This window comes from Adiantum capillus-veneris, chromosome 8 (genome assembly GCF_014529385.1).
Source record: "Adiantum capillus-veneris isolate H3 chromosome 8, ASM1452938v2, whole genome shotgun sequence".
Classification (NCBI taxonomy): domain Eukaryota; kingdom Viridiplantae; phylum Streptophyta; class Polypodiopsida; order Polypodiales; family Pteridaceae; genus Adiantum; species Adiantum capillus-veneris.
This window is the reverse complement of record NC_140938.1, coordinates 48,465,400-48,492,207: the sequence shown is the minus strand read 5'-3', so window position 1 is coordinate 48,492,207 and position 26,808 is coordinate 48,465,400. Positions and strand designations below refer to the sequence as shown.

The window sequence follows — 26,808 nt, the reverse complement described above, 5'->3', positions numbered from 1 at the left end:
GGTGGGTGACAGAGTGACAGGTGTTTTTTTTGAGACAGTGGGACCTCGGCACTCGCATGCCAAGGTCAATCAGTTGAGGAGACCCGATGGGTCAGTTGTTTGCGAGCCAGAGGATATGCGTGCAGTTGCTACTGACTTTTACCGTGAGCTTCTGTCGGCTGAGCCAGAGTCAGAGAGGCAGGATGCATGCAGGGAGCAGGTTTGGGCACAGATGCCTTGTCTTGTGACTGAGGAGATGCGGCAGAGGCTTGAGTTACCTCTTTAGCTTAAGGAGCTGCACACGGCTCTTAGGGCCCTCCCTCGTGGTAGCTGTCCAGGTGAGGATGGGCCGACTCCCAGCTTCTTCTTGGAGTACTGGGACCTGCTTGGCCCAGATCTTTGTAGTGCCTTTCAATACATTCTGCACACAGGAGTGATGCCGGATAGCATGAGTGAGGGCCTGATTTACCTCATTCCTAAGGAGGGTGGCTCCTTGGATGAGATTCGACAGTGGCGTCCCATCACCATTCTCAACTCAGCCTACAAAATTCTTGCCAAGGCTCTGAGTTTGAGGATTCAGCCACTTTTGGAGAGCCTTATACATGGGACTCAGACAGGTTTTGTCAAGGAACGCAGTATCCTTGACAACATCTTCACTTTTTGGGAGGCTTCTGCCCTTGCACGGCTCCGTGGGGAGGACCTTGTGATTCTTCTTCTCGATTTTGAGAAGGCATACGACAGAGTGGACTGGGACTTTCTAGAGGGCACGCTACGTAGGATGGGCTTCTCAGAGGCTTGGATCAGAGGGGTGTCAGCTTTGTACAGACAGGCCCACAGTCAGGTGCTTTTGGCAGGAGGTAGAGGTGAGCGCTTCATGCTCACACGATCGGTCAGACAGGGTTGTCCTCTTGCCCCCTCTCTCTTTCTGTTCTATGCGGAGGCGATGAGCAGATTTTTGGTGTCACAGCAGGTTGGTTTGAGGGGCTTAGCACTCCCTATACGGGGAGATGAGCTTCTGGACGCTGAGTTTGCCGACGACTCGGCCTTGTACTTAGAGGGCCAGGAGGCCAATTTACACAGATGTGGACAGGCTTTGGAGACCTTCTGCTGTGCATCGGACGCACTGATCAACTGGAGAAAGACAGTGGCTTTCTCAGTTGGTAGTGCTCCTGTGCCAGATTGGATGCCAGGAGAGGGTTTCAGGTGGATTCCTCCAGGGACTGCAGTTCGGTACCTGGGTTGTCAGGTTGGTTTGGATTTGTCCCCCGAGCAGCAGATTGCTCCTCTTCTCCTGTCCATCAGGAGAAAGCTGTTACATTGGAGCTCAGCACGACTTTCGCTGGCTGGTAGAGTAGTAGTTGCCAACCAGGTGTTGTTGGCGACTATGTGGTACATCACTTCTTGCTGGATCTTCTTGAGTTCTTGTATCAGCCAGGTAGAGAGGCTGATCAGGAACTTCCTTTGGTCTGGTCGCGACACTCAGATTGCCCGAGCCAAGGTGGCTTGGTCGGTCATCACACTTCCTTGTTCTCAGGGAGGGCTTGGGATCATTGATCCAGCACAGCAGAGCCCTTCTTGGGAAGTTCGTCGTCAGAGGACTTCTTCCAGGCGAGGAGCCCTGGAAGGAGTTCTTGTTGCAGAGGCTTCGTGCCAGGGTGCCTCAGGCAGGAGGCCCTTGGCAACCTTCGACCAGATGGATCTTTACAGAGTTGCGCCGAGTTGGTTTGAGCAGGAGACTGGAGGACCGATTCGCTGTGAGTTTGCTTCGGTCTTGGGAGCTATTGCGGCGTGGCCTAGAGCAGCGACAGCCGACGTGCACGGAGGAGCGCCTACGGCAGCCCCTCGTCTAGAACCCCATGGTTAGCACTCAGAGAGGCCACTTGGTTGGGAGTAGGCCTCATGTTTCTTGGGGTCCCATGGCAGCAGGTCCAGCGCGCTCTCTAGGTGACTGGCTAGAGTTCACAGGTCTGTCAGAGGAGGTGCAGGTTGTCCAGCTACAGGGCATGAGAGGGGTTCAGAGCATGTGTCAGGACATCTCAGAGTCGGTTCCAGCTGATTGGCTCACGCCTCTCGAGCCAGTAGCACCCCGGTGGATGGGAGCCTTCACACGACTGGAGGTTCTCATTTCAGTCAGGGCTTGCTCAGAGACTGTCCCAGCCCTGTTCTTCGAGCTTCAGGGTGGGGGACGATTACAGAGAGTTGCAGTAGAGGCCCCGCAGGTAGCAGAGTGTTGTTTCCAGAGGATCCGAGTTGTGGGCATCTGTGGGAGGACTTGCGTCATAGACCCTGACCCAGCAGCTCTTGAGACAGGACACTGGAGGCTATGGGCTTGGGAGTGCTGTCCACTGGCACGAGTACAGTGGGATCTTGGTGAGTGGCTATGGAGGGACCCATTCTCTTCTGCAGACCGCCCAGGAGTCCCTTTCTTTCAGTACACTGTTCGGCTTGGACGTCATATACTTGCAGCACAGAGAGAGGCCCGCCCCGCTGCAGCACGTCATTGGTAGGAGGAGGGTCTCATAGTTGAGTTCTTGGCAGCTTTTTGGCAGAGGCTGTGGGACTCCAGACAGCCGAGGCACGTCACCTTGTTCCAGTGGTTGGTTGCACACAGAGCCACAGCAGTAGGGAGCTGGCTTGTACATTGTGGTCTCTCGGCTGCATGTACAACCTGTGACCAGTTGGTGGAGAGTCAGCGACACTGTCTTTGGGACTGTCCCTCGGCCCAGCAGGTGTGGCTACGAGTTCTTCGGCTGATGCCTGCCCTCTCCACGGCTCGACAGTTCACTTGGGGGGCGGCGGCTTGGTCCACCCTCACGGGCCCGGCACTTCAGTTTGAGCTATCTTCCACCAGCAGGATGATAGTGATACAGGGGGGTCAACCTACACTCCAGCCTGCTACAGACCTTACTCCACAGGAGTGGAGCAGTGAGAGAGCGGAGTGTTGGGAGCTCATCAGCGGCCTAGCTCTCTGGTTCATCTGGCGGGCCCGTTGTTTCCGCATCTTTGAGGCTCGCCTTGTACCACCAGCAGAGACTGTTCGTGACTTTTGGCTAGAGCTGATCCATACTCTCAGAGGACAGCTTGAGGGACTACAGGGCTGCTCCGACCGCATGCGGGAGCGCCGCGAAGCTTTCCTTCGTCTCTGGCGCCCTGGGCCGTTTTACTCCATGGTCCAGGGGGTGCTCAGATGGCACTATTGTCCACCTGTGTGGCTTTTCCCTCCTCCCATCTCTTGATTTAGCCCTATTGTATATATGCTGTTTTTTCATTGGGAGAGTCTCCCCATCATGTTTGTTGTAGCCCTCTCCTGCAGAGGTGGATGTAGCCCTATGGGCAGCTTTCATTAACTAATAGAAGGATCTTTTTCTCGGAAAAAAAAAAAAAAAAAAAAAAAAAACGTGCATCATCTACGTATTAAAGAAGAGGGGAGACATCTCAAGCAAAAGATTTTTAGCTTCCATATCTGCGAGCAAAACTTCATAAAATCCATGCGCCCCGAAATAGACACCACGGACAGCTTGTCGTTTAAGAAGAAAATTAACCCATTGCCTGACATCTTGCGCAGTAGGCATTTTCCCTGGGAAAAACAGGATAATTGCATTCATAGCGTATTGCGCAACTGGGTCCATGAGGTCCTGTACTAGAATGTGCACCTCAAGAGCAGGCGCTTGACCATTCCATGCCTGTCGAGCCTCCTCAAAGTCCTCATACAAGCATGCTTTGATCTCGAAAGCCGCCTCCGACGTGGATTCCATTGCTTTCCGACGCTTAAAGACGCACAGAGAGTCGAACATAAATCAACAAAGCCGCGCCAAACAAACCAAATGTCTAGAAAACTCTGCAAATAACTGAGGAACCAAAGCTCTGTACAGACTTCGCACAATAATGCATCCAAAACCACAACACAGGTACATCAACTCAGCATTGCCCTTTACACTTTTGAGCTTCACACAATACCAAACCTCTGATCAACCTGATAGCAACACTTGCCAACTGAAAGCAGCCTCACAAACCCCGGCAGACCTGCACAGCGAATTGAAACTGGCTGCGCAGGGCAGAACCATAGCGCTGAAGACTTTCTGCTACAAGGAGGATGCACAGAGTTCGAGCAAGTCAATGCACTCAATTAGCACAGGCAGGGGAGTTTGCGCAGTCCAACTCGCCCAGGCAGAGGAGAGACCACAGTGGCGCGCGCACGCGCGCACACACACACTGTCCCGCTCGCTAACGAAGGAGACTAGGGTTGCAACAGGTGCTGCGTGCAGAGTCAGAACGGGCCCTTGAACAGGGCAGAGAAACACGCAGAGGCTGTTAGGCTCGTGGACAGAACGCAGGAGCAGAATCATAACCACTCTCTCTCTCTCGTCTACCTTCTTACAAATCCACACATTATCATGTGTATGGGGAGACCACAAAAATAAGCATGTTGTTGATCGATTGATCTTTCTTTACAAAATATGGTAGGGTTAGCATTTGAAGTCATTTCATTTGTTCAAAGGACCTGAGACCCACACTCAAACCCTTAGTTACATTGTTAAGCTTTGATTGGTTGAAGGTATTCAATTAATTGATAGGAAGTTACATATGTTACACTTTTAAGCTTTGATTGGTTGAAGGTATTCAATTTAGTGATAGGAAGTTCCATATTGGCGTTCTACCATAGATGATTCATTTTGATTGGGGATTAATTGGTAATGGTGGTGGGAAGGAATATTGATTGCTCTTACACCTATTTCTAATTACTTGCACGCATGTCATGTTGAGTCTTGACATTGACCCGCTTAAAGACCAAGCTGCATTTCCTTGTTATTCTCTGCCTGTAGGTCTGTGCTCTGGGTATCTTACTAATCGTGCCCTCATATCTTGATGTGGAGCACGTGCTTCAATGGGCCATTTTTTTCACATCCACCAATATAAATGAAGGTGAGGTCCCTCCTTCTATGGCCTTTTGCTCTAGAAGATGTTGCAGATCTTGCTTTGAGCTTTTACCTTGAATGCAAGAACTCTATGTCCAAATTCTTATGACACAAATAAGTTTTGCGCATACTCATGTCGGGACCCATCTTTAATCTTTATTGTCTTCATGACAACAAAGAAATACTAATGACCTGCTGAGGGACAATAGAAGTACTGCAAGTTAAGGATTATACATGACATGCCTATACTACCTATCTAGTATGGATGCAAACTCAACTGTGTTTGCCTCAACATAATGTGGCTTTCTTCTAAGTACAGCATACACTCCTGACTAAGCCTTGATGCTAAGAAAGCTGCCCTGACTCTCATATGGGCCCCAGAGCTGAGACATCAGCTGTAGCAAAGAAAGAAAGAATGAAAAATGTTCAGAAAGACGTAAGGCCGAGATGAGCCACCTTCTATGTTGGCAATAATTTTAAACATGGGACTCTCATCAACAACCACAATTGGTCACTGATGCCAGTAGAGGTGACGTCCTAGTATCTAGTCTGTTCATTCAACACTGCTTGATAAACGTGATGGTTGTCTTGTGGACAACTGCCATGAGTCTATAACTTTTTTGTCGAAAAGCTAACAAGGGAATTTTCCTGGATTTTAGTGACTGCTAGGATTTTTAGCAGTTTTCAGAACCTTGACTAGTGACATGTCAGACCTCATGCTTTTATCCCAGTAATATTTAGCCATCATCAATCAAAGTCAAACCATTCCTTACCTGCACAGAGGTACTCGGCACGTCCCTGCCTGCTGACACATCCTTGAATGCAACTCTAAAAGCTGCCACATGCGCTTGCAATGCACACAGCCCCCTGGAACCTTGATTCTGCACACTGCAAAATGCCGTACCAAGGATTCTAGCCCTTTGCAAGCTGGAAATTTACATGGCCCTGACCGTCTTCCTTCAAGAGACTTATCATGGGGGCCAATCGTACGACAACCATCTTTGCATATGTGAACAAGGGCTTCCATTGCATCTCTCAGCTGGCCATAGACTTTTTCTTCCTCTATCCTCCCTAATTTCTCTTGTTTTTTCTGAAAAACAGTGAAAACAACTTCTGATTAAGAAAGCACTTTTGTGAAGAAGATTTATGGCAAATAGAGGCAGAGGTCAGAAAGGCCTGTACCTATGGACTATAATAAGGGCTAAAGCACGTTGCAAACATGCGCTCAAGAGATAAAACAAATGTATACCTACAGAATTGAGACGATTCACAAATGAACGCAGTGTAACGGAACATAAAAACAAAATTAAAAATGAATCAAACAACAGAGATACTTAAAATATCTAAAAACTTTACTTGGGAGAAACTTCCTGTGGAATGTAATGGACAAGAAAAAGAAAAAAATTGGCACAATTTTCAAAACTTTATAATGTGCAATCTACATCACTACTCCAAACAAGAAGTAAAGGATATCATCTCCTTTGTCATGCATACCTTCCCATGCGTCCTTGAACAAGAATAAGGGCTTTAGTTAGTACGTAATTGGTACTTTATGAACATCAAACTGAGTTTCTATGACACTCTCAAGGTAATTGGCAAACTCTGCCATGATAAAGGTGAGCCCTTGCAAAGTAGAAGCAAATGTCCTAAATGTACAAATAATACAAAGATTGTCAAACTACAAACTAAATGATACACAAAGCTAAATCTTTCTCAAGATCCTTTCGAAGTTCGAACGAGTAATGTGATAATAATGCAAGATTGAACAATGAAGAACAAAAGCCAACTCACTAAACGAAGTCCAGAGAATCTACATTATTGAGAACAAACAACATAATATTCAACTGCATGAAATAAATCAAATAAAATCTTCATTTAGCATCCGCAAAAGGCCAAAATGACCTACAAGACCAGAAGTTATAACACTCATAACAACTGTCTGGAACAGAGGAGAAAAAGGAAGACCTAAACTAGGAAAGATGTCTCACATGCATCAGGTATAACAATGGAAATAAAACTGTAAAGGGATGGTACAAAAATAAGAAATCACAATGTCAAGGGGAGTGTGCAATACAAGGAGGGGGGTTGGCCCCATTTTGCATGGGTCTCTGTAGTATGATATCTATCTCCTCCATAGGAAAGATCGACAAGCAGAGAAATGGTGAGGCATACGAAGAATGCATAGATTGGCATATTCCATGTAACATTTAATGGCCTAATAACTTATGTGTAGCGGAAATTAGCATGAACATAGTGGGCATTTCATTAGAATAGATTCCTAATGAGAATTACAAGAGTGCTTGGGTGGAGAGAGCAACAAAAAGCATAACACCTAGTTAGATAGCATTGACAATACTTTCAAAAGAGAGAGAAATTAAGCTATTGACAACAGTTGAGGACCGGATTTGCATGGAGCCAATCCCCCCTCCAAAAGGCTTTCTATTATGGTTTCTTCCATCAAGAGAGACATTGTACAATACAATTCCTTGTGTTCCTTCAAGACTAGCTGGTGCAATGACGATGGAGGCTTCATGCACTAAGCAAAACACTTAATCAAATACAACTTGAATTATCCCCGTTCTCAGACCCAAGACCTCACACACCTTCGAAGATGGTGAGAGCTAGCAGGGTATGAGAGTAGATTGAGAGGAAAAAGGAGTATCTTACGAGAAAGATGTACATCTCCTCACATAATCACTCATATTAGCATAGCTTAGCTTAGTAATTAGCTTGGTAGAGAAGATGAGCATGCATTGAAGCTTGGCTCTTGGTTGGATTTGCATCCATATGCCAAGAGAGTGTTGATGTAGGCTTCTATCTCACAAGCTTGGAGTAGGTGATGAGCTCTCCATTAAAGCTTGGGAGGAGATAGAGTATTCTTCCTTCACACATGGTCAAGTGTGAGTGTGTGTGTGTCCATGCCAAGCAAAAATCAGCCCCCTCTCTCTTGGGCGAGCCCCTCCTGCTAAAATGGTCTGTCTTTTGCCTCATTGGACCTCCCCAAGTCAAGCCAATGGGTGTTAAGCAGCATAAGTGATAGCCTTCGAACATGTGTCCCCCTTTCCCCTTTTGTGAGAGCTTTAGGTAATTAAATAATTAAACTAAACTCTCATTGGACCCCTTTGCCTCCTAGCCAATAGGAATCAGGCAAGCCATTGGGCTCCTGAATGCTCATTGGACCCCTTGGGAGACTGCCCAATAGTCTTCTAGGAGACTTAATTCTCATTGGTTTCTTTTATTAAATGTTTTTAAATTAATTAAACTAGATTTACTCTAGCTTAATTCTCATTGGTCCACTTCAAGGGTCTTCCAATAGGAATTGGGCACACCTTGTGGGCATCTGGCCTAGGGAGCTGACATGTGTCCCTAATTCCCTTTGTGTAAAGGGAGCATGTGTGTGTGTGTGTGGCTTTCTCTCTCATCCCCTACTAAATGGGCTCGCCCCCTCCTTTGTAGGCTTTGAAGAAGACTTTTGTACACACACTAAGCATCCAATTTTTCCTAGGGTTGACCTTTGGACACAACCTTTGAATTTTGGAACCTTAGCATTTTGGAAGTCTTAATGGGTTGAACCTTAGGGTCTTTTCAGCCCATTGTTGCACCTGGCTCTTTTGCAGATGGCCCCCCCTTTTGATCCCTATTTTCCCTCCTTTGGATCCCTACTGTGGCCGGTCTGCTAGCTTAACCAATATTCTAGCTTTTTCTCCCTTGGTACCTCCCCACATTAAATGATCAGTTTAATATGAGAAAATCATTTAGGAGAATTAGATATTGATTATTAAGACATTACCTCTCTCTTGAAATCATAGTCGTCCTCGACTATGGTGTAGAGAAGAAAAAGCATATTCATGAGTCCTTTTCTTAGCGGGTAGAGGATCCCTATGTTACCCTACGACATCATTCCATAATGGATGACTAGTCCATTTGGCGCTTGAGAGCCTGAGGCTGCCGCAAGCATGTCTGCACATTAGTCCTATCAGTCTTCCATAGTAGAGTGACAAGCTCTACTTGGTGTTTGGGAGACGTCGTCTCCACAAACTTGATCTAAGCATGCATACTACTTTATTTTTGTGCACAAATAAAGAAAAAGAGTCTTATAAGACAAAAACTTTGTTCATTTTTAACATTTTGTACATTTGCTTAGTCTTGGGAAGCATTGTAAGCATTGACAAGGTTTAGGTTATCCTTTAATTGTATGCCTTGCATCCATCTAGCATCTTCAAAAGGATAATTCTTAAACTTAATAAGATATCGTCGGATAGTCTTACCGCCTCTTAATACCTTGTCTTCATGTCGGAGAATGGACTTGGGCTGCAGCACCTCCTCTTGGTCCTCGATCTCTGGTGGATCTTCAATAGTTGGTTCTTGAGGTGGCTCTTCTTTGTAAGGCTTTAATAGGCTCACATGAAAAGCATTGTGTATGAGCCAATGATTGGGCAACTTAAGTTGATAGGCCATGTCATTGATTGGCCTAAGAATCTGGAAGGGACCATAGTACCTTTTTGCTAGTTTAACATAATACTTTTGGTGGCCCGTAGGATTCTTGCCCGTCGTGTGCCTTAATCGAGCCATGGGAAACTTTAACAAGACCCAATCGTTTTCTTTAAAGGCTTGGCCTCTTCTGTGCTTGTCAGCAGCAGCCTTTTGCCTTTGCTGTGAGATAGAGATAGCATCCTTAATCTTTTGGAAAGATTCTTGTAGGTCTCGGCTATACTCATCTGCAGCGAAGATCTTCCCATGTACCTTAAGTAGCAAGAGACTTTTTGATCTTCCCTCGATTACCTCGAAAGGTGCTTTTCCCGTGGAAGTATGTACAGTGTTATTGTAAGCATACTCCACTAAGGGTAAGTACTTCTCCCATTGGGATCTTTGATCTACTTCCGTTACATAGGATTTTAGTAGATCGAGAATGGTTAGGTTAGCTATTTCACTTTGGCCATCCGTTTGTGGATGATAGGCCGAAGAGAAAATTTAGCCTTGTCCCTAAATTCTCAAAGAGACCCTTCCAGAAATTACTGGTCATTCTAGGATTTCTATCCGACACTATGGACATTGGCAAGCCATGGTATTTGAAAATTTGTGAAATGAAGAGGGTTGCCATTTGATGGGCTTTGATAGTCTTTTTGACAGGTATAAAATGAGCTTGTTTACTGAATCTGTCTACTATCGTCCATATTCCCGTATTCCCATGGATAGACTTAGGAAATCCAAAGATAAAATCCATGGATATGCTCTCCCATGGTGAATTAGGGATTGGCAAGGGTTGAAGCAATCCAGGTTGCTTCCCTCTATCAAATTTTGTCTTTTGACATACCACACATTTGGAAACATACTCTTGTATGTTCACTTTCATGGTAGGCCAATAGAAATATGTTTCAATTCCCTTTATGGTAGACTGAATCCCTCTATGCCCCGCATACGGGGGAGCATGAGATTCATACATTACTTTCTCACGCAGGGAGTTAGTAACGCATAGTCTATTGCCATAGAGAAGATAACCATCTTGTAAAGTAAATAGTTCTTCTTTCTTCCCTAATGCAAGGGCTGAAATCACATCTCTATAATCGCGATCAATAGCATACTCATCTATCATTGAAGATAGATCATTGTGAGTTGTTATGGAAACCGCATTCACTCTCGGTCGTCTTGAGAGTGCATCGGCTACTTGATTATGCTTGCCAGCAATGTGAGCAATATGAAAATGAAATTGCGAAAGGAAATTTGCCCACCTCATTTGTTTGTCGGAGAGCTTGGTCTGCGTCATGAAGTACTTAAGACTTTGGTGATCCGTTCGCAGAATGAAAGGAGTCCCCAATAAATAGTGCTTCCATGAGTCTAAGGCATGTAGAACTGCAAGGAGTTCCTTTTCGTATATGCCTAGAGCTTGCTCAACAGGGTCGAGCCTTCGACTCTCATAGCCTATGGCGTGCCCTTCTTGGAGCAAAACAGCTCCAAGGCAATCACCACAAGCATCGCATTGGACCTCAAATGGTTTTGAGAGATCCGGTAGTGTAAGCACAGGTTGAGAGATAAGCTTTTCGAAAGCATTGTTCTCCTTAGCAGACCATGTATACCTAACGCTTTTCTTTGTTAGGTCATGTAATGGTCCCGCAATTTGTGAGAACTTTTCTATGAAGCGTCTATAGTATGCACACATACCTATGAAGCTTCTTAGTTCATGAAGATTCCTTGGTTTAGGCCATCCTTTTATTACCTCTAATTTGGATAGATCCATTTGGATGCCATCTTGAGCGATAATGTGACCTAAATACTGAATCTCTTGCAAGAAAAATTCACTTTTCTTTCGATTAACATAAAGTTTATTCTCTCTTAAAACTTGAAATATTACCTGGAGGTGTTGCTTGTGTTCCTCCAATGAATTAGAGTAGATGATAATATCATCAAAGAACACTCCAGTGAAGGTTCGATGAGGCCTGAACAGCTTCTCCATCAAGCGGTTGAATGTGGCTGGTGCATTGGTCAAGCCAAAAGGCATGACAATGTATTCGTAAAGACCAAATGTAGTACGAAATGCGGTCTTTACAATGTCTTGATCAACTATCCTTATTTGATGATAGCCACTTTTTAGGTCAATCCTACTGAAGTAGGTCGATCCTTGTAGCTTATCAAATAGGTCTTCTACCCGTGGAACGGGAAACCTATTCTTGATAGTGATCCTATTTAGTGCTCTATAGTCGACACACATACGATATGTGCCGTCTTTCTTTTGCACTAATAGCACAGGTGAGCAAAATGGAAATGAGCTTGGCCTAACCATACCCTTCTCAACTAACTCATGCACTTGCCGCATAATCTACTCTTGTTGAGCTTGAGAAACTCTATAAGGAGGTTTATTAGGCGGTGAACTTCCTGGAAGAAGTTCAATTGCATGGTCATCATTACCTCGTTTAGGAGGTAGCTCACAAGGGATATCGTCAACAAAAACATCTTGAAACCCCTTGAGAAAATTGGATAACTCTAATTCCTTTTGGTTGCTTTTATTTTCTTTTGCTAAAGCATTAGGTTCATTTTGAGAGTCTTTAACAAAAATCATGTACACGGAAATAGAGCTCTTTATTGACTTGTTGAAAGCTGGTGTATGTACAATGGGGATGGTGTTACCCATTTCCTTAGCATCTATATACATGTCTTTTTCCCTTAACTTAAAGGAGATTCTCCTTTCAGGAAATTTAACATCGGCAGCCAGGCGGTCAAACCATGGTGCCCCTAGGATTACATCCTCATGCTTGAGAGGAGAGATAAACAAGTCCTCTTTGTCCACATAGCCTTGGACATGAAGCCTCAATTTCCCGATTAAGGGAGTGACTGAAGCTTCTTGCCCCTTGAAGGCACTGTCTGCGGGTAGGACATCTCCCATCTCGTAGGATTGTATTCCTAGCTTGGTGGCCAACTCTATAGATATAAAATTGTGAGTAGAACCAGGGTCAAAGAGAATAAAAGCATCATGTTCTCTTACCTTTCCCCAAGCATGGCATAGAGGAGATCCTTTGTGGTGAGTTTGGTGAGTCTCCTCCTCTGGGATTTCAACCAAGGAAGCTCTAGGAGAATCTTGGCGGTTGTTCTTTTGGGGACAAGCGCGGTACGCATGCCCTTGTTCGCCGCACTTGAAACACCAATTATGTTTACGATAACGCTCAAGCTCTTCAGGAGAGAGTTTATTCTTACCTTTGTAAACTCCCTTCTCTTTAGCTTTGTTGGAGTTTCCCTTGGGAGACTTTTGGACATTGTCCTTCCCCTTAGGCTCATTGGAACCCTTGTTTTCCGGGGGTTTATTATTTCTTTTAACCCCCGTTTGGAAATTGATTCGAGAGGCCACCATAGTATGGTGTATTACCGCCGATATGGTGCATGGCCTTTGGGAGTTGACATACTCCGCCATTTCTTCGGTTAAGCCCGCACAAAATTGTTGCTTTTGCTCTCCAAAATCCAACTTTTTGAAGACAGTGGCTTTGAGTTGTAGGTCCCAAAACTTGTCTACATATTTGTGGATAGATTCATTGGGAGAGAGCTTTAAGCTTCGCCATTCGGTGAGTACTTTGTCTTTGGCATAGGTGGCCAAAAACTGCTTCATAATGGAAGCTCTTAAAGCTTTCCATGTTCGTGAAGCTTCACCGTTGGCTCGTAGGCTAAACCACCATTGTCTGGCGGACTTTTGAAAGTGCATAGCTACAAGGCGTAGCTTAGAGGATTCCGTGAAGCCCTCATCTCCAAACGCCGCATCGAATTGCTGGATAAAGGCCAAGACTTTGTCCGTGGCACCAAAGGTACCATCATAGGTAAGGAAAGAGATGCTCTTCCCTCCCTCTTTGAATTTCTTCAGCTTGGACGACCTCTTCCATGCGGCATAGGATTTCCTATGGCCTCTTCTTTTTGATGGTTCAAAAGTTGCACCATCACTTTCTTCAGAAGGTGAAGAATTTGAAGAAGGTGGAGAAGAGGGTGACCTCTTTCTCGCCTTTTTCTTGTCTTGATCTTTGTCGTCTTCACCATAGCTTTCATAAGAGGAAGAGGATGAAGAAGATGGAGAAGAGGGTGTCCTCTTTCTCGCCTTTTTCTTCTCTTGCTTTTTATCATCCCTCTTTGAATTGTGGTGGGGAGAAGAATATGATGCTCTTCTCCGCTTTGGTGGTGATCGAGAGCGTTTAGCCCGCCGTCTTCGTGGAGCCATCTCCGCCGAGGTGGCGGGAGACTCGCTTCTTTCTCGTTCTTTCGGTGGAGGCTCTTGAGTTCTCCTTTGGGAAGGAGATGCATCGTCAAGAAGTATATTCTTGAGCCCTTCATATGGATTCTCTTCTTCTTCCCGAATCGGAGAGAGACCTCTTTTGGTAGTCTCACAAGCTTGGCTTCCTAGGTGTTCTCTCGTCATAGTGATGAGCTTGGAGAATCCCATGAGCACGAAGCTGCCGTTGCACTTCACTTTGGAGAGATGGATTGCCCATGGCTTGTTGAAGCCTAGTAACAAGATAGTTAACAAGCATTGAAGCATCATTAGTAGCTTGCTCATGAGCAAAATCAAAGTTACCAACATTAATTTCACTCTCTTTACTATTGTCAGCCATTCTAATAACTTTTAGGTGTAAACTTTTTAGGTGTACTTTGGCACTTCAAGCCCTAGTTGCTACTCCTCTTTACCCCTTTAGAAAAAGCACTCAAGCTACTGTACCCGCGGCTCGAATACCATTAATTGCAAGCAATAGAAGAGAGGGTCTTTCGACACCAAAACAACACCGGCTCCTGTCAAGCTTCTAATAGCTCAATAGTGGTTAAGCCGTAGGCAAGCCCCGTAGGACTCCACTATTAAGACCATAGCTCTCGATGGTGATGCTCCGTTAACTGCACAAAGGCAGGCGCACTGCAAGGCTGAAAAATCCCTATTCTACTTACTCACAAGCAATTAATAATACCAACCATTTGTAGCTAGCTTGAGGACCTCCCTTCTAAAGCAAGAAAAGAGAAACCTTGAGCTCTGATACCAATGTAACATTTAATGGCCTAATAACTTATGTGTAGCGGAAATTAGCATGAACATAGTGGGCATTTCATTAGAATAGATTCCTAATGAGAATTACAAGAGTGCTTGGGTGGAGAGAGCAACAAAAAGCATAACACCTAGTTAGATAGCATCGCCAATACTTTCAAAAGAGAGAGAAATTAAGCTATTGACAACAGTTGAGGACCGGATTTGCATGGAGCCGGTCCCCCCTCCAAAAGGCTTTCTATTATGGTTTCTTCCATCAAGAGAGACATTGTACAATACAATTCCTTGTGTTCCTTCAAGACTACCTAGTGCAATGAAGATGGAAGCCTCATGCACTAAGCAAAACACTTAATCAAACACAACTTGAATTATCCCCGTTCTCAGACCCAAGACCTCACACACCTTCGAAGATGGTGAGAGCTAGCAAGGTATGAGAGTAGATTGAGAGGAAAAAGGAGTATCTTACGAGAAAGATGTACATCTCCTCACATAATCACTCATATTAGCATAGCTTAGCTTAGTAATTAGCTTGGTAGAGAAGATGAGCATGCATTGAAGCTTGGCTCTTGGTTGGATTTGCATCCATATGCCAAGAGAGTGTTGATGTAGGCTTCTATCTCACAAGCTTGGAGTAGGTGATGAGCTCTCCATTAAAGCTTGGGAGGAGATAGAGTATTCTTCCTTCACACATGGTCAAGTGTGAGTGTGTGTGTGTGTCAATGTCAAGCAAAAATCAGCCCCCTCTCTCTCTTGGGCGAGCCCCTCCTGCTAAAATGGTCTGTCTTTTGCCTCATTGGACCTCCCCAAGTCAAGCCAATGGGTGTTAAGCAGCATAAGTGATAGCCTTCGAACATGTGTCCCCCTTTCCCCTTTTGTGAGAGCTTTAGGTAATTAAATAATTAAACTAAACTCTCATTGGACCCCTTTGCCTCCTGGCCAATAGAAATCAGGCAAGCCATTGGGCTCCTGAATGCTCATTGGACCCCTTGGGAGACTGCCCAATAGTCTTCTAGGAGACTTAATTCTCATTGGTTTCTTTTATTAAATGTTTTTAAATTAATTAAACTAGATTTACTCTAACTTAATTCTCATTGGTCCACTTCAAGGGTCTTCCAATAGGAATTGGGCACACCTTGTGGGCATCTGGCCTAGGGAGCTGACATGTGTCCCTAATTCCCTTTGTGTAAAGGGAGCCTGTGTGTGTGTGTGTGGCTTTCTCTCTCATCCCCTACTAAATGGGCTCGCTCCCTCCTTTGTAGGCTTTGAAGAAGACTTTTGTACACACACTAAGCATCCAATTTTCCCTAGGGTTGACCTTTGGACACAACCTTTGAATTTTGGAACCTTAGCATTTTGGAAGTCTTAATGGGCTGAACCTTAGGGTCTTTTCAGCCCATTGTTGCACATGGCTCTTTTGCAGATGGCCCCCCCTTTTGATCCCTATTTTCCCTCCTTTGGATCCCTACTGTGGCCGGTCTGCTAGCTTAACCAATATTCTAGCTTTTTCTCCCTTGGTACCTCCCCACATTAAATGATCAGTTTAATATGAGAAAATCATTTAGGAGAATTAGATATTGATTATTATGACATTCCAGCTCAAGGATTTTTTCATAGATATCTACTTCCAAACCCAAATGAGTTCGAGAAATTTCTAGGTCTAGAAAAGCACAACAATCACAATTTATAAAACAGTTAAGCTCATAAAATTCCTTGGGTTGAATCCACTTGAATTCAGGTATCTAAATTCTTGAAAAGATGTTAACCTTTCTAAAAGTCCATTTTCCATTGGAACCAACACACTAAGCACTTACACCAAAGATAATGCCAAAAGTAGCTTCATATATGAATCCCAAAAACTTCGCATGCTTTTGAAAGCTGCCTGTGAATCCTTCAATGCTATCCACACAATCCACCAAGGATAATGCCAAAATTAGTTCATATCTCACAATACATTGCCTGGGGTGTGTGTGTGTGTGTGTTGGTGTGTTGGCCCTGCCTGCGAGCTTCCTCCCTGCTCATGGGAGCAGCTTACGTCATCAAAACTTTCATGTCAACAATTGAATGAATTAGCAGATATAAGGCCTCTGACTGAGGGAGAATTGCAACGACTGTGTCAAGCAAAGTCTTATATACCTTCATAAGTTCAGAATAGTCTGAACTAAAAAATTGTAAGAGGGAATAAAACAATCACAAAACTACAAAAGCAAGGGACACAAGAAAACAAGAAAGAAAAACTAAATCACTTTATTTGCTACCAAACAAAACCAGATAAAACAAACCATTATTCACTCAAAAATGTTTTGAAAAATGGCATACGCAAAATAGGTTGAGGCAGCTTACTTGGTTGAAACTTGAAACGAGTACTGAACTATAAACTAAAAAGAATAAGATATCTCAAAGACTTAATCCTAGAAATCATACTCCACACAACAACTTCTAAAGGAACAAATTCTAAGTCCTATATAAGCTAAATAGAAATGAGTCTTGTCTGATGACTAATAACTGTCGCAAGTTAAAGAAATGGCATATTCAAGCAAAGTCAGACGCCGCCGTTGGTGATGCCCTTGGCTTCCCTGAATGTACCGGGTGACATCAAGACCATGTAGGCGAGTTCCATCGCGAAGAAGTGCCTGCGGAGAGTGTTCCCATCGCGACAAGTTGTTGATTTTCTCTATTTTCAGCCTATAAACGTGGTAGACGGGCTGATTTTCAAGAAGAAACTGTCACAGGGCGGGCACCACGTGCCAACGGAAAAGAACAGATTGAACAACTTTAAGCGCATCAAATAACAACTAAACTGAAAGAGATGCACGACATGAGATGGGAGTGGCGGAGTTCCACCCCAAGAGAGACTGGCCCCAAACGTTGGCGCCACTTTTGGTATTTCTTTATATTGCTTGAACTCAGTACGATGCCGGTACTCCAATCCTTGCACCTTCACGCAGAAGCATGCTAGAGAATGAGCCCTCTGCACATATTTAAAGGCCCTTGGCCTTGAAAAACACTTACATGAAAAGCATTAAACTCTAAAAGCATATGGCCCAAAAGCTAAAAAGCTGCCAACACAAATTATGGAAATCCGTACACTTGCACGTCAACACCTGCAACGTAAAACGTGGAATTCTGTAATGTCTGCCACATCAGCATGTCAGTGCAAATCCCGGGTTGTTCGTACAACTGCGACGTCATCATGGCTCCACGCAATTGAGTGTGTGTATGTGTGGGCTCCGCTTTATTTAATCTCTTTAGGTCACTTAGGCCCCATCGGATGGGGTCCCACAAGTTGGTGGGAACTCTTCTTTAAAAATAGGCCACTCCAAAAGACTTTGCAAGTTGGTAAAACTTCTTCTGATGATTTTTCTAGGGTTTAGGCCCCTCGGCCACGATCTGCGGGTTGGCTCTGCTCTTGAGTGGCTTGACATGTCAGCAGCTTGTGACATCCCCTCTTCTTGAAAGAAAGTAATCGTCCACGAATATAGCATACCTGCAAAACAACTCAAGTTAGCTCAAAAAATTTCGAGGGTCTCCCGAGGGACAATGCGAGGGACAATCAATTTTCTCAATCCAGATTGGAGCTCTTGATATCTTGGGTCCTTGGTTGCCCAGAAGTATCTCATCCAATAAGGAGTCTCGTTCCAAATCGGAGCTCATGATATCCTGGGTCATTGGTTCCCAGAAGTATCTCATCCAATAAGGAATATTCAGTGGTTGGCACATTACAATGCAACACAAATGCTCAAATATGCATGTTACAAGACATAGAAACAAAGTGACCGATGAACACTCCCCCCGCAAATAACCATCCAGGTCCGAGCCATCGGCTACAACCTTATGGAAGAAATCTAACCCTAATCTTTGTGTAGGTTCAAGATGGAAAGCCAGCCGTCTTTTTGAGCTCGATTGATGTCGAGATTGCTTTTTCAGTTTGAGCTCTGTTTGAGAACTTATTTGGTGATACTGTTTGGAATCTGTTTGAAATGGATAGTATCTGTTTTGAACTTGTCTTGGTGCCAATTTGAATTGTTTGACTCTGGTTTTAATACTGGTTTCAACGATTGGTGATTTTACTCCCAGGTGGAGTAGTGCTGCTCATACTCATGGCCCGGACCCTTGTGGTTACTAACGGGAGGAGTATTATTGTTGTTACTCATGGCCTGGACCTGGATGGTTATTTACGGGGGGGGTATAAAGTAGTCTGATCAATGGTTACTCTTAGCACTTCCAAATGACGCAGGTTGCGGTCTAGGGGGCGTTTGGTTGTAAAAGGCCTCTACCTCATGGCCTGGACCTTTTTAGGTTATTTGCGGGAGGAGTGATGAGGGAGTTCTTGAACAAACCACAGCATGGACCATAAGCTCTTGAATAGTCGAAACAAGCCTCGGCAGACAGTGTTCATGTGGCGGTGATGGTAGCCCCAAGATATACCAATCACATTGGACCCCCAAGGTTATCAGCTCGAGAAGAAACACCTATTGCAAGATGTCGAGAAATTTCAAGTTATAATTTGTTGGGGTTTTCGTGGCAAGCATTTCAGGATACCCCACTTTGCCAGAAGCTGCACTCCGAAGGAAGATGTCAGAAGGCATTGGACCCCCAAGGTTATCAGCTCGAGAAGAATTGCCTATTGCAAGATGTCGAGAAATTTCAAGTTATAATTTGCTAGGGTTTTCGTGGCAAGCATTTCAGGATACCCCACTTTGCCAAAAGCTGCACTCCAAAGGAAGATGTCAGAAGGCATGTAACTTCGGGCAAAAATTTCTTGAAAGCTTGCCAAGTCCTTGGAGTATGCGGCTTGGTAGCTATAGACATCCACCATTGCATGTCACCGTCTCTGAGAGAAACAGTGGCTTAAACAATCTTTGATCCTTCTCTTGCAAGTGATCTTTATGGCTTTATGCCCTGTAAAACAGAGCGATGAAGGCGGGAGAACGCCCGATGCGCGATGAAGTAAGGGTGGGAGTGGCTTATAAGTGAGGTGTCAGGACAGAAAGATTCTTTAATAAAATTTGTAACAAACTTGGACACCCCAAGTCTAAGATCTGTCGCGACACAAGAGAGATTCAATTAAAACACTTCACAAACAAATCACCGTTCAATTGAGTCAACACGGCCCAGCGTAGTTCCCTGCCCAGAGAGATTGGCCCCACAGACTGGCGTCCCTTTCGGTATTTCTTTTTGTATTAATCCCTGAGCAAAGTACAACTCCCGAGGTTCCTCTGCTCTCAGACTCTGCGTCCAGATGCTCTTGGAAAGTGAGGCTCTTGGGCTCCTTTTATTCATACAAGGGATGGCAAAAAACAGAGCCCCAGAAGCAATTACACAAAAAGCTCATGATTCAAAAGCAATCGGCCCAAAAGCAACAAGCGTTGTTCGCGAAAATCCGTACAGCTGAGCCACCTTAGCGTTGTCATCGCAATTTACGAAAATCCCTACGTTTTGCCACGTCAGCAACCATCGTAATTTGCGGCGTCCGTACAACCAGCCACATCAGAAGGTCCTGCACAATTTAGTCCTTTGTGTCCCTTTGGCCCCTCGGCACTTGCCCATAAGTTGGAACAACTTTATAGCCTTTAATTTTTAATGGCTTGGGTCATGCCATGTCATCAGTTTGTGACATACCCCCCTCTTGAAAGAATTGTAATCGCCCTCGATTACGCCTACAAAACAGACAGAGGCCATAAAATTCACTAGACACTAACTCTAAGTACCGACGCACTAGACACGACACATCTAGCACTTGTACAAAGATGACAGTCACATCACTTCATATGACGTCACATGACTCATCAAATCAATCACAAAAAAATTCATTCCAAATCTCACACCATGACTGCCAGCAACGTATTTAGTAATCGCATCAACATCCATCCCAGATCTCACTGATGTCGAATTAACTATCCTTATTGCGATCATGTCTATAGAGATTTTCAAGACCAGTCATTTCATCTTTCAGTTCCTGCACTCAAACAAATCAGATGAGAGAGTACACATCATTCAGGTTCAGTTTCGAGAATTCCCATTTCATCATTCATAAAGTCATATAGCAGAATACTGTCAGCACAACAGTATCCTTGAAATCCAAAGGAAAATCAGTGACACTATTCTATCCAGGAATCTGTGAAAAAGGAGAGGAGTGACTCCCCTCTTGTGCAGGCCCATCCGCGCCAGATTCAACTCTACTGATCCATGGGACCTTTCGGAGTAGACGTAGCTAAACCGAAAGCCTCAAGGTAGAGTTCCAAAATTTGAGGAGTATCTGCTAGGTCCTCCTCCTCCATCCACTTCGCATCCAACGCCGGATAGTTCTTAAAATTCACTAAGAACCGCCGAATCACTTTACCTTTCACTTTTCTTTCCTTGTGTGTCAAAATCTGTCCTGGAATAAGTATCTCCTCTCTCTCTTCCACTTCCGGTTGCTCATGAGGCTCCCCATCCACTAGCACCTCACTCTTAAAAGGGTTTCAATAGACTCACATGAAATGCATTGTGAATCTTCCAAGTATCTGGCAACTTGAGTTTGAAGGATACATAATTTATCTTTTCTTTAACCAGGAAAGGGCCATAATGTCTCATGCTAAGCTTTGGAAAAAGCCGCTCCTTTTCTTTTCGTTTCCTTAGGCGTGCCTTTTCAAAATGTAAGAGCACCTAATCATCTTCTTTCAACTTCAAGTCGAGTCAATGTCGATCCGCTGCCTTCTTGTGCCGTGCTTGAGACTTCTCTAGAGCCTCGCGAACCTTGGCAAAAGCAGTATCCAAATCCCTTGTATACTGATCGGCTTCAAAAATCTTGTTTTTAGTGCTTAGAAAGGGAGGGACCTTCTTAGCACCTTCGATTACCTCAAATGGCATCTTCCACATCGAAGAGTGAACCCTGTTATTGTAGGCAAATTCCACCAAAGGCAAATATTTTTTCCATTGAGCTTCTGATCAGAAATGTAAGACTGCAATAAATCCAAAACCACTGAATTGGCTATTTCAAATTGCCCATCTGTCTGTGGGTGGAAAGATGACGAGTACTGCAACCGCGTGCCAATGTTCTCCCAAATAGCCTTCCAAAACAAACTTGTAAATTGCGGATCTCTATCGAAGACTATGGTCTCAAGCATGCCATGTAACCGATATATCAAAGCAATGAACAGTCTCGCTAAATGATCCGGTTGGACTATTTTCTTTACTGGAATGAAGTGAGCTTGCTTGCTAAATCTATCAATGATTGTCCAAATGCAATCGTGCCCACTTTGAGTCTTTGGGAAATCAAAGATGAAATACGTAGCAATGCTTTCCCAAGGGCGAGTGGGAATGGGTAAAGGCTGTAGTAATCCCTGTGCCTTATGCTTGTCAAACTTGACCTTTTGGCATACTAAACAATTGCAAACAAAGTCGTCCACATCCTTTTTGAGTCTCGGGCAATAGAAGTAACGCTCCACACCCTTCAAGGTATTATCGATGCCGCGGTGACTTGTAAAAGGTGGGCAATGGCACTTTGTCAAGACTTTTTCCCTCAAAGGCTGTGTAACTCACAACATCGTTTTCTTCATAAGTAGCCATTCCGTATGGAATACCTTGGAACTGTCTCCCCATTTTGTATCCGAGTAAAAATGTCTGCAAAGTCAGGATCTGTGGCATACTGGTCAACCATATCCTCGAAGCTTTTGTGATTAAACGCGGAAATAGCCAAGACTAGGGGCTTCGGAGACAATGCATCTGCCACTAAATTTTTATGTCCCTGAACATGGACAATCTAGAGGTGAAATTGTGACAAGATGTGTAAGGTGCAGCGGAATGAATGTAGAACTTTGCTCAACATGAGTGCTCTCAAATGTGCTCAAGGTTCCTTTTACTTATGGAAGGGAGAGCCTTCCGTTCTTAATGAGAGTGCAATGGACACAACAAAATGAATGGACACTGTGTGTGAAGGTGCATGAGACTGAGAGATAGAGAAGAGAATATGACACCACAGACGCTATAAAACCCTCCTCCAAGGGCCCCACACTCGACGACGAGAGTGGTCTATGCTATTGATTGCACAATCTGGTACAATGGCTGAATGCAAATCTAATGGGCTATGTCGATGTCGACGGTGTAGACGACGAGGATGATGCTAAGGCTGAAAACTGTGTGCTTGAAAAATCTGCGAGAAATAGAGGTCGTCGAGCTAATCTGCTACTGTTTTGCTTGCGAAAGTGTGCTGAATTTTCTGATGCAAACGCTGGTATGGCTGAGTGGGAAATGCCAGGTTCATGGGTTGTAATCTCTGTGCAAAACGCTACTGAAGGCTGATATGACTGATGCAAAAACGCTGCACGCAATGCTTACCAAAAACGCTAGTCTAGACTGATGCCAAACCATTCACCACACACCCCCAAACAATGAGATCGAATCTTTCTCTTTTTATCTAATTCAATCAACTGTGGAAATTCACAATGGAAATGCCCATACTTGGTGCTCATACTTTCTTGTGCTCTGCCTACAACTGTGTCGTGCCACGGAAAAGACATGGAATGTGACTTCCTTGAATGCATACCTTTCATCTTTTCATGAAAAATCCGCATACATCCGTGCTCATTCATGAGTGAAACGTGCTCAACCTACAATATGTCATGCCTAGGAAAAGAGATCACATAGAGACGCTGACTAAAATACAGGAAACAATCACGAATGGAACACTCGAACAATACGTGCTGACGAATCATTCGAACACATAGTACTTCTTGTAAGGGTTCTTTGGATCTAGGCTCGAGAGCCAAGATCGGATCGTCGTGTTTGATCGAATCTGCCAGTGGGTGTACTTTGGACATCGACTCGAGAGCCGATTGGTTCTTCGTGATTGATCAAATCTGCAATGAGGTTAGCTTCACTGAAAAAGTATCAACTAGCACATTATCCTTGTGAACAATCACATCGTGGTCATACAAATCATCATGCTCGTGGGAAATCACATCTTGATCATGCAAATCATCATGATTGTCATTATCATTTAAGATCATCATGCTTATCATCATGCAAATCCGGTGTATCATGCTGTGGAGAAGACGAGACCGAGAGAGTCTTCTCCTCTTGGATCCGTTCAATCTTCGCCTGCACATTAGAAATGAGAGATGGAGAATGAACAACTTGCTCTCCACGAATGACAATGGGAGAGTCACTTTTGGCATTGAAAGTGAACGTATTATCCGCCCAATCAATGAGAGGGTTATGCTCACAAAACCATCGAATGCCCAAAATCATATCACATCCTGAAAGAGGAGAGACTAAAAATTTTCTTCGGAAAGCAGTTTGTTGAACTGTAAACAACACATCAAAGCACTCCTTCATGACGAGAGTGAAACCAAAGACCTCGAGAGGAGATTTCTGACTAACCTCTAGGCGGGCTCTCTCAACACCAGAGCGACTAATTACATCATGCATACTGCCTGGGTCAAACAATATGACAAAACGCTGCCCCGTCATATGACCATAACAAGAGACTCATCAATGGGAGGGTCATAAGAAACTTGGGGCACACTCGTGTTGTCATTTATTGCATTGACAGAGAAAGTGGGTTCTGTGGATTCTTTAGATTCATTCGATTCAAGCTTAGGACATGTTCTTTTTATGTGACCCTTAATGTGACAATGAAAACAACGACCTTCCTTAGAATAAGTGCTTTGCTCTTCCAACGTTATGTATCCTCCTAAAAGTCCTTGTGCTACCTTTTCATCCGGAGTGAGCTTAGGTTTAGTAATTGTGGTAGTTTTACCCTTAGGTTCATTTCGAGAGTTCTTTTCTGAGAGACTATTGAAAGATTGGTTAGAAGAGTTACCTTTCTTACCATTATTATTGTTCTTACCGTTCTAAGGGTTCTGAGAGGTCTGAGAGGTACTTGTCGCAGTCTTGTTTTCCTTAGGCTTTCCCTTGTTGTGCTTCATCTCTTGTGCGAAAGCAATCACTACCGCCTTGTTGAGATCGATTGAATCGAGCACCTCGAGATCATACTTGATATACTCGTCCAATCCATAAGGAATGCCTCCTTGCGCTCCGCATCCGATTTGCGTAATTGAGTGCCGAGCTGCAAAACAGATTAGAGAAAGACATAACTGGCATACCATTTTGCTTTAGACCGCGTCAATTGTCCTTCAATCGTGCTAGGTACTGTGGGGGCATAAACCGTGCCTTGAGCTTGTCTTGGAAATCAGCCCAATTGAAAGAAAGGGACGTGAATTCGTCGGCTTCCTCTAGGTGCGCGGCTAAATGTGCCTCTTGCCATGCGTGGTACCAATTGATGGCATCACCGGCAAGGTACATAGCTGCCGTCAAAACCTTGCTATTTTCTGTCTTCTTAGTTGTCGCAAAATAAGCATTAAATTGATGTAACCAAGAATGAATAACCGTGGCATCCATCTTACCATCATACTTACTGAACTGGATCTTCTTTGAGACTTGGTTGTTGGAGTCCGAATCTCGACTTGCGCCACTTGAGGAACTACCAACATCTTTCGTTGGTTCGGACTTCGAGGCAAGAACCTATCGAACCAATTCTTGCGTGCGTAGGTCTCGCTAAACCTCACGATCGGCCTCCAAGGCCGCTCATCTTTCTTCGGCTGCCTCCTTTCTTTGTGCTTTTTTTTCTTTTAGTGCATCACGCTCGCGTTCCAAAGTAATGCGACTCGCTTCTTGTTGTGCCAGCACAACGCGATTCGCTTCTTGTTGTTGTGCCAACATGTCCATCATCGACTTTACCAAAGCCTCCATAGGATTTGGTGCAATCCCTAGCGTAGATGGCGAAGGGGGAGGGTCAAGAAAATCTCCATGGTGAGGAAATTCTTTTTCACTACTTTCATGCCCATCACCTCCATGCGAAGTATCCATTCCCCTTCGGGTAATGACCATACACTGTGATCTTTGGTTCTTAAGTTCACGAGGAACTTGGGTTCTTGTGGGTCTTGAGTTCTTGGGTTTTTGGGGGCCTTGAGGGTCTTGAGTTCTTGAGGGTCTTTCAGGTTCTTGAGGGTCTTGAGGTTCTTGGGTTCTTGAGGTTCTTCTTTCGCTTGCAATCCTAGAGAAGGATCTTCTCTTCACCCGAGTTCTGCTCTTTTTTGCGGGCACACCTCTTGGCGGCCTTGCGCTCACACCAAGGTTGCTTTTTCCCATCTCACATCGATTGGCCGGCCGCTAAGTGCACGGTCCGCTCTCAATGAGCGAAAAGAGGCACAAGGGGAGGCTGGACAAGCCCTTGTTTCTTGGGATTCCTGTCACTCTTCAAAAACACGATTAGGAATCAACACGCCCAAGAGAACTTGGGTTACGTGCGACCGCAACAAGGAAAAAAAAAATTATGTGATTCTTTCCTTGAGTGATACAGAACACTGCCAAAGCTCTGATACCAATGTAAGGTGCAGCGGAATGAATGTTGAACTTTGCTCAAGATGAGTGCTCCGAACTGTGCTCAAGGTTCCTTTTACTTATGGAAGGGAGAGCCTTCCGTTCTTCATGAGAGAGTGCAACGGACACAACAAAATGAATGGACACTGTGCGTGAAGGTGCATGAGACTGAGAGATAGAGAAGAGAATACGACACCAAAGACGACGTAAAACCCTCCTCCAAGGGCCCCACTCTCGACGGCTAGAGTGGTCTATGCTATTGATTGCACAATCTGGTACAATGGCTGAATGCAAATCTAATGGGCTATGTCGATGTCGACGGTAAGGACGACGAGGACGATGCTAAGGCTGAAAATTGTGTGCTTGGGAAATCTATAAGAGGTAGAGGTCATCGGGCTGATCTGCTACTGTTTTGCTTACGAAAGTGTGCTGAATTTGCTGATGCAAACGCTGGTATGGCTAAGTGGCAAACGCCAAGTTCATGGGCTGTAATCTCTGTGCAAAACGCTACCGAAGGCTGATATGACTGATGCAAAAACGCTGCACGCAATGCTTACCAAAAACGCTAGTCTAGGCTTGCCAAAATTGCTGGTCCATGCTGCTCTTTGACGCGCTGATTTGCTGGATCTGAAAACGCTATGCTGCTAAATTCTCCTGATGCAAAAACGCCAAAGGGCAGGGCTGAATCTGCTGGCTTTTCTTGATGAAAACGCCCAAGGGCAGGGCTGCATTTGCTGATGAAAAACGCCAGGAAAAGGGGGGGGGGGGGGGGGGGGGGGGGTCGTCTTATTGTGAGAGAGAGGGGGAACCTGTTGCGCTTCGGCCTGTGTTCTCCTTGCTCTTCTGCCCAATAGTGCTAGCCTAGGTTTGCTTATATATTACCTTACCCAAATTGCCCTACTCAGTTCCCAACAAAAGTCACTTAAAATAATAAGTGAAAAATGTCAAAAATAAGGAAAATAGGTTTGATGCACTGGAAAATGCTCTTGATGGATTTTGTTGAATTCTGATGGTAATGCTGATGATCATGTTGTGTGCAACCAGAGGATATGC

General features: G+C 44.5%; 1 protein-coding gene across 3 annotated transcripts in view; it reads right to left on the bottom strand.

The window, feature by feature from the left end:
* LOC147452098 (BTB/POZ and TAZ domain-containing protein 3-like) overlaps nt 1-26,808 on the bottom strand; it is a 148,006-nt gene that overhangs the window by 52,247 nt on the left and 68,951 nt on the right. For all 3 annotated transcript variants that reach the window (XM_086517893.1, XM_086517895.1, XM_086517894.1), the window contains exon 5: nt 5,669-5,985. In XM_086517893.1, coding sequence (XP_086374019.1) covers nt 5,669-5,985 — 317 coding nt within the window. The remainder of the gene's footprint in view (nt 1-5,668; nt 5,986-26,808) is intronic.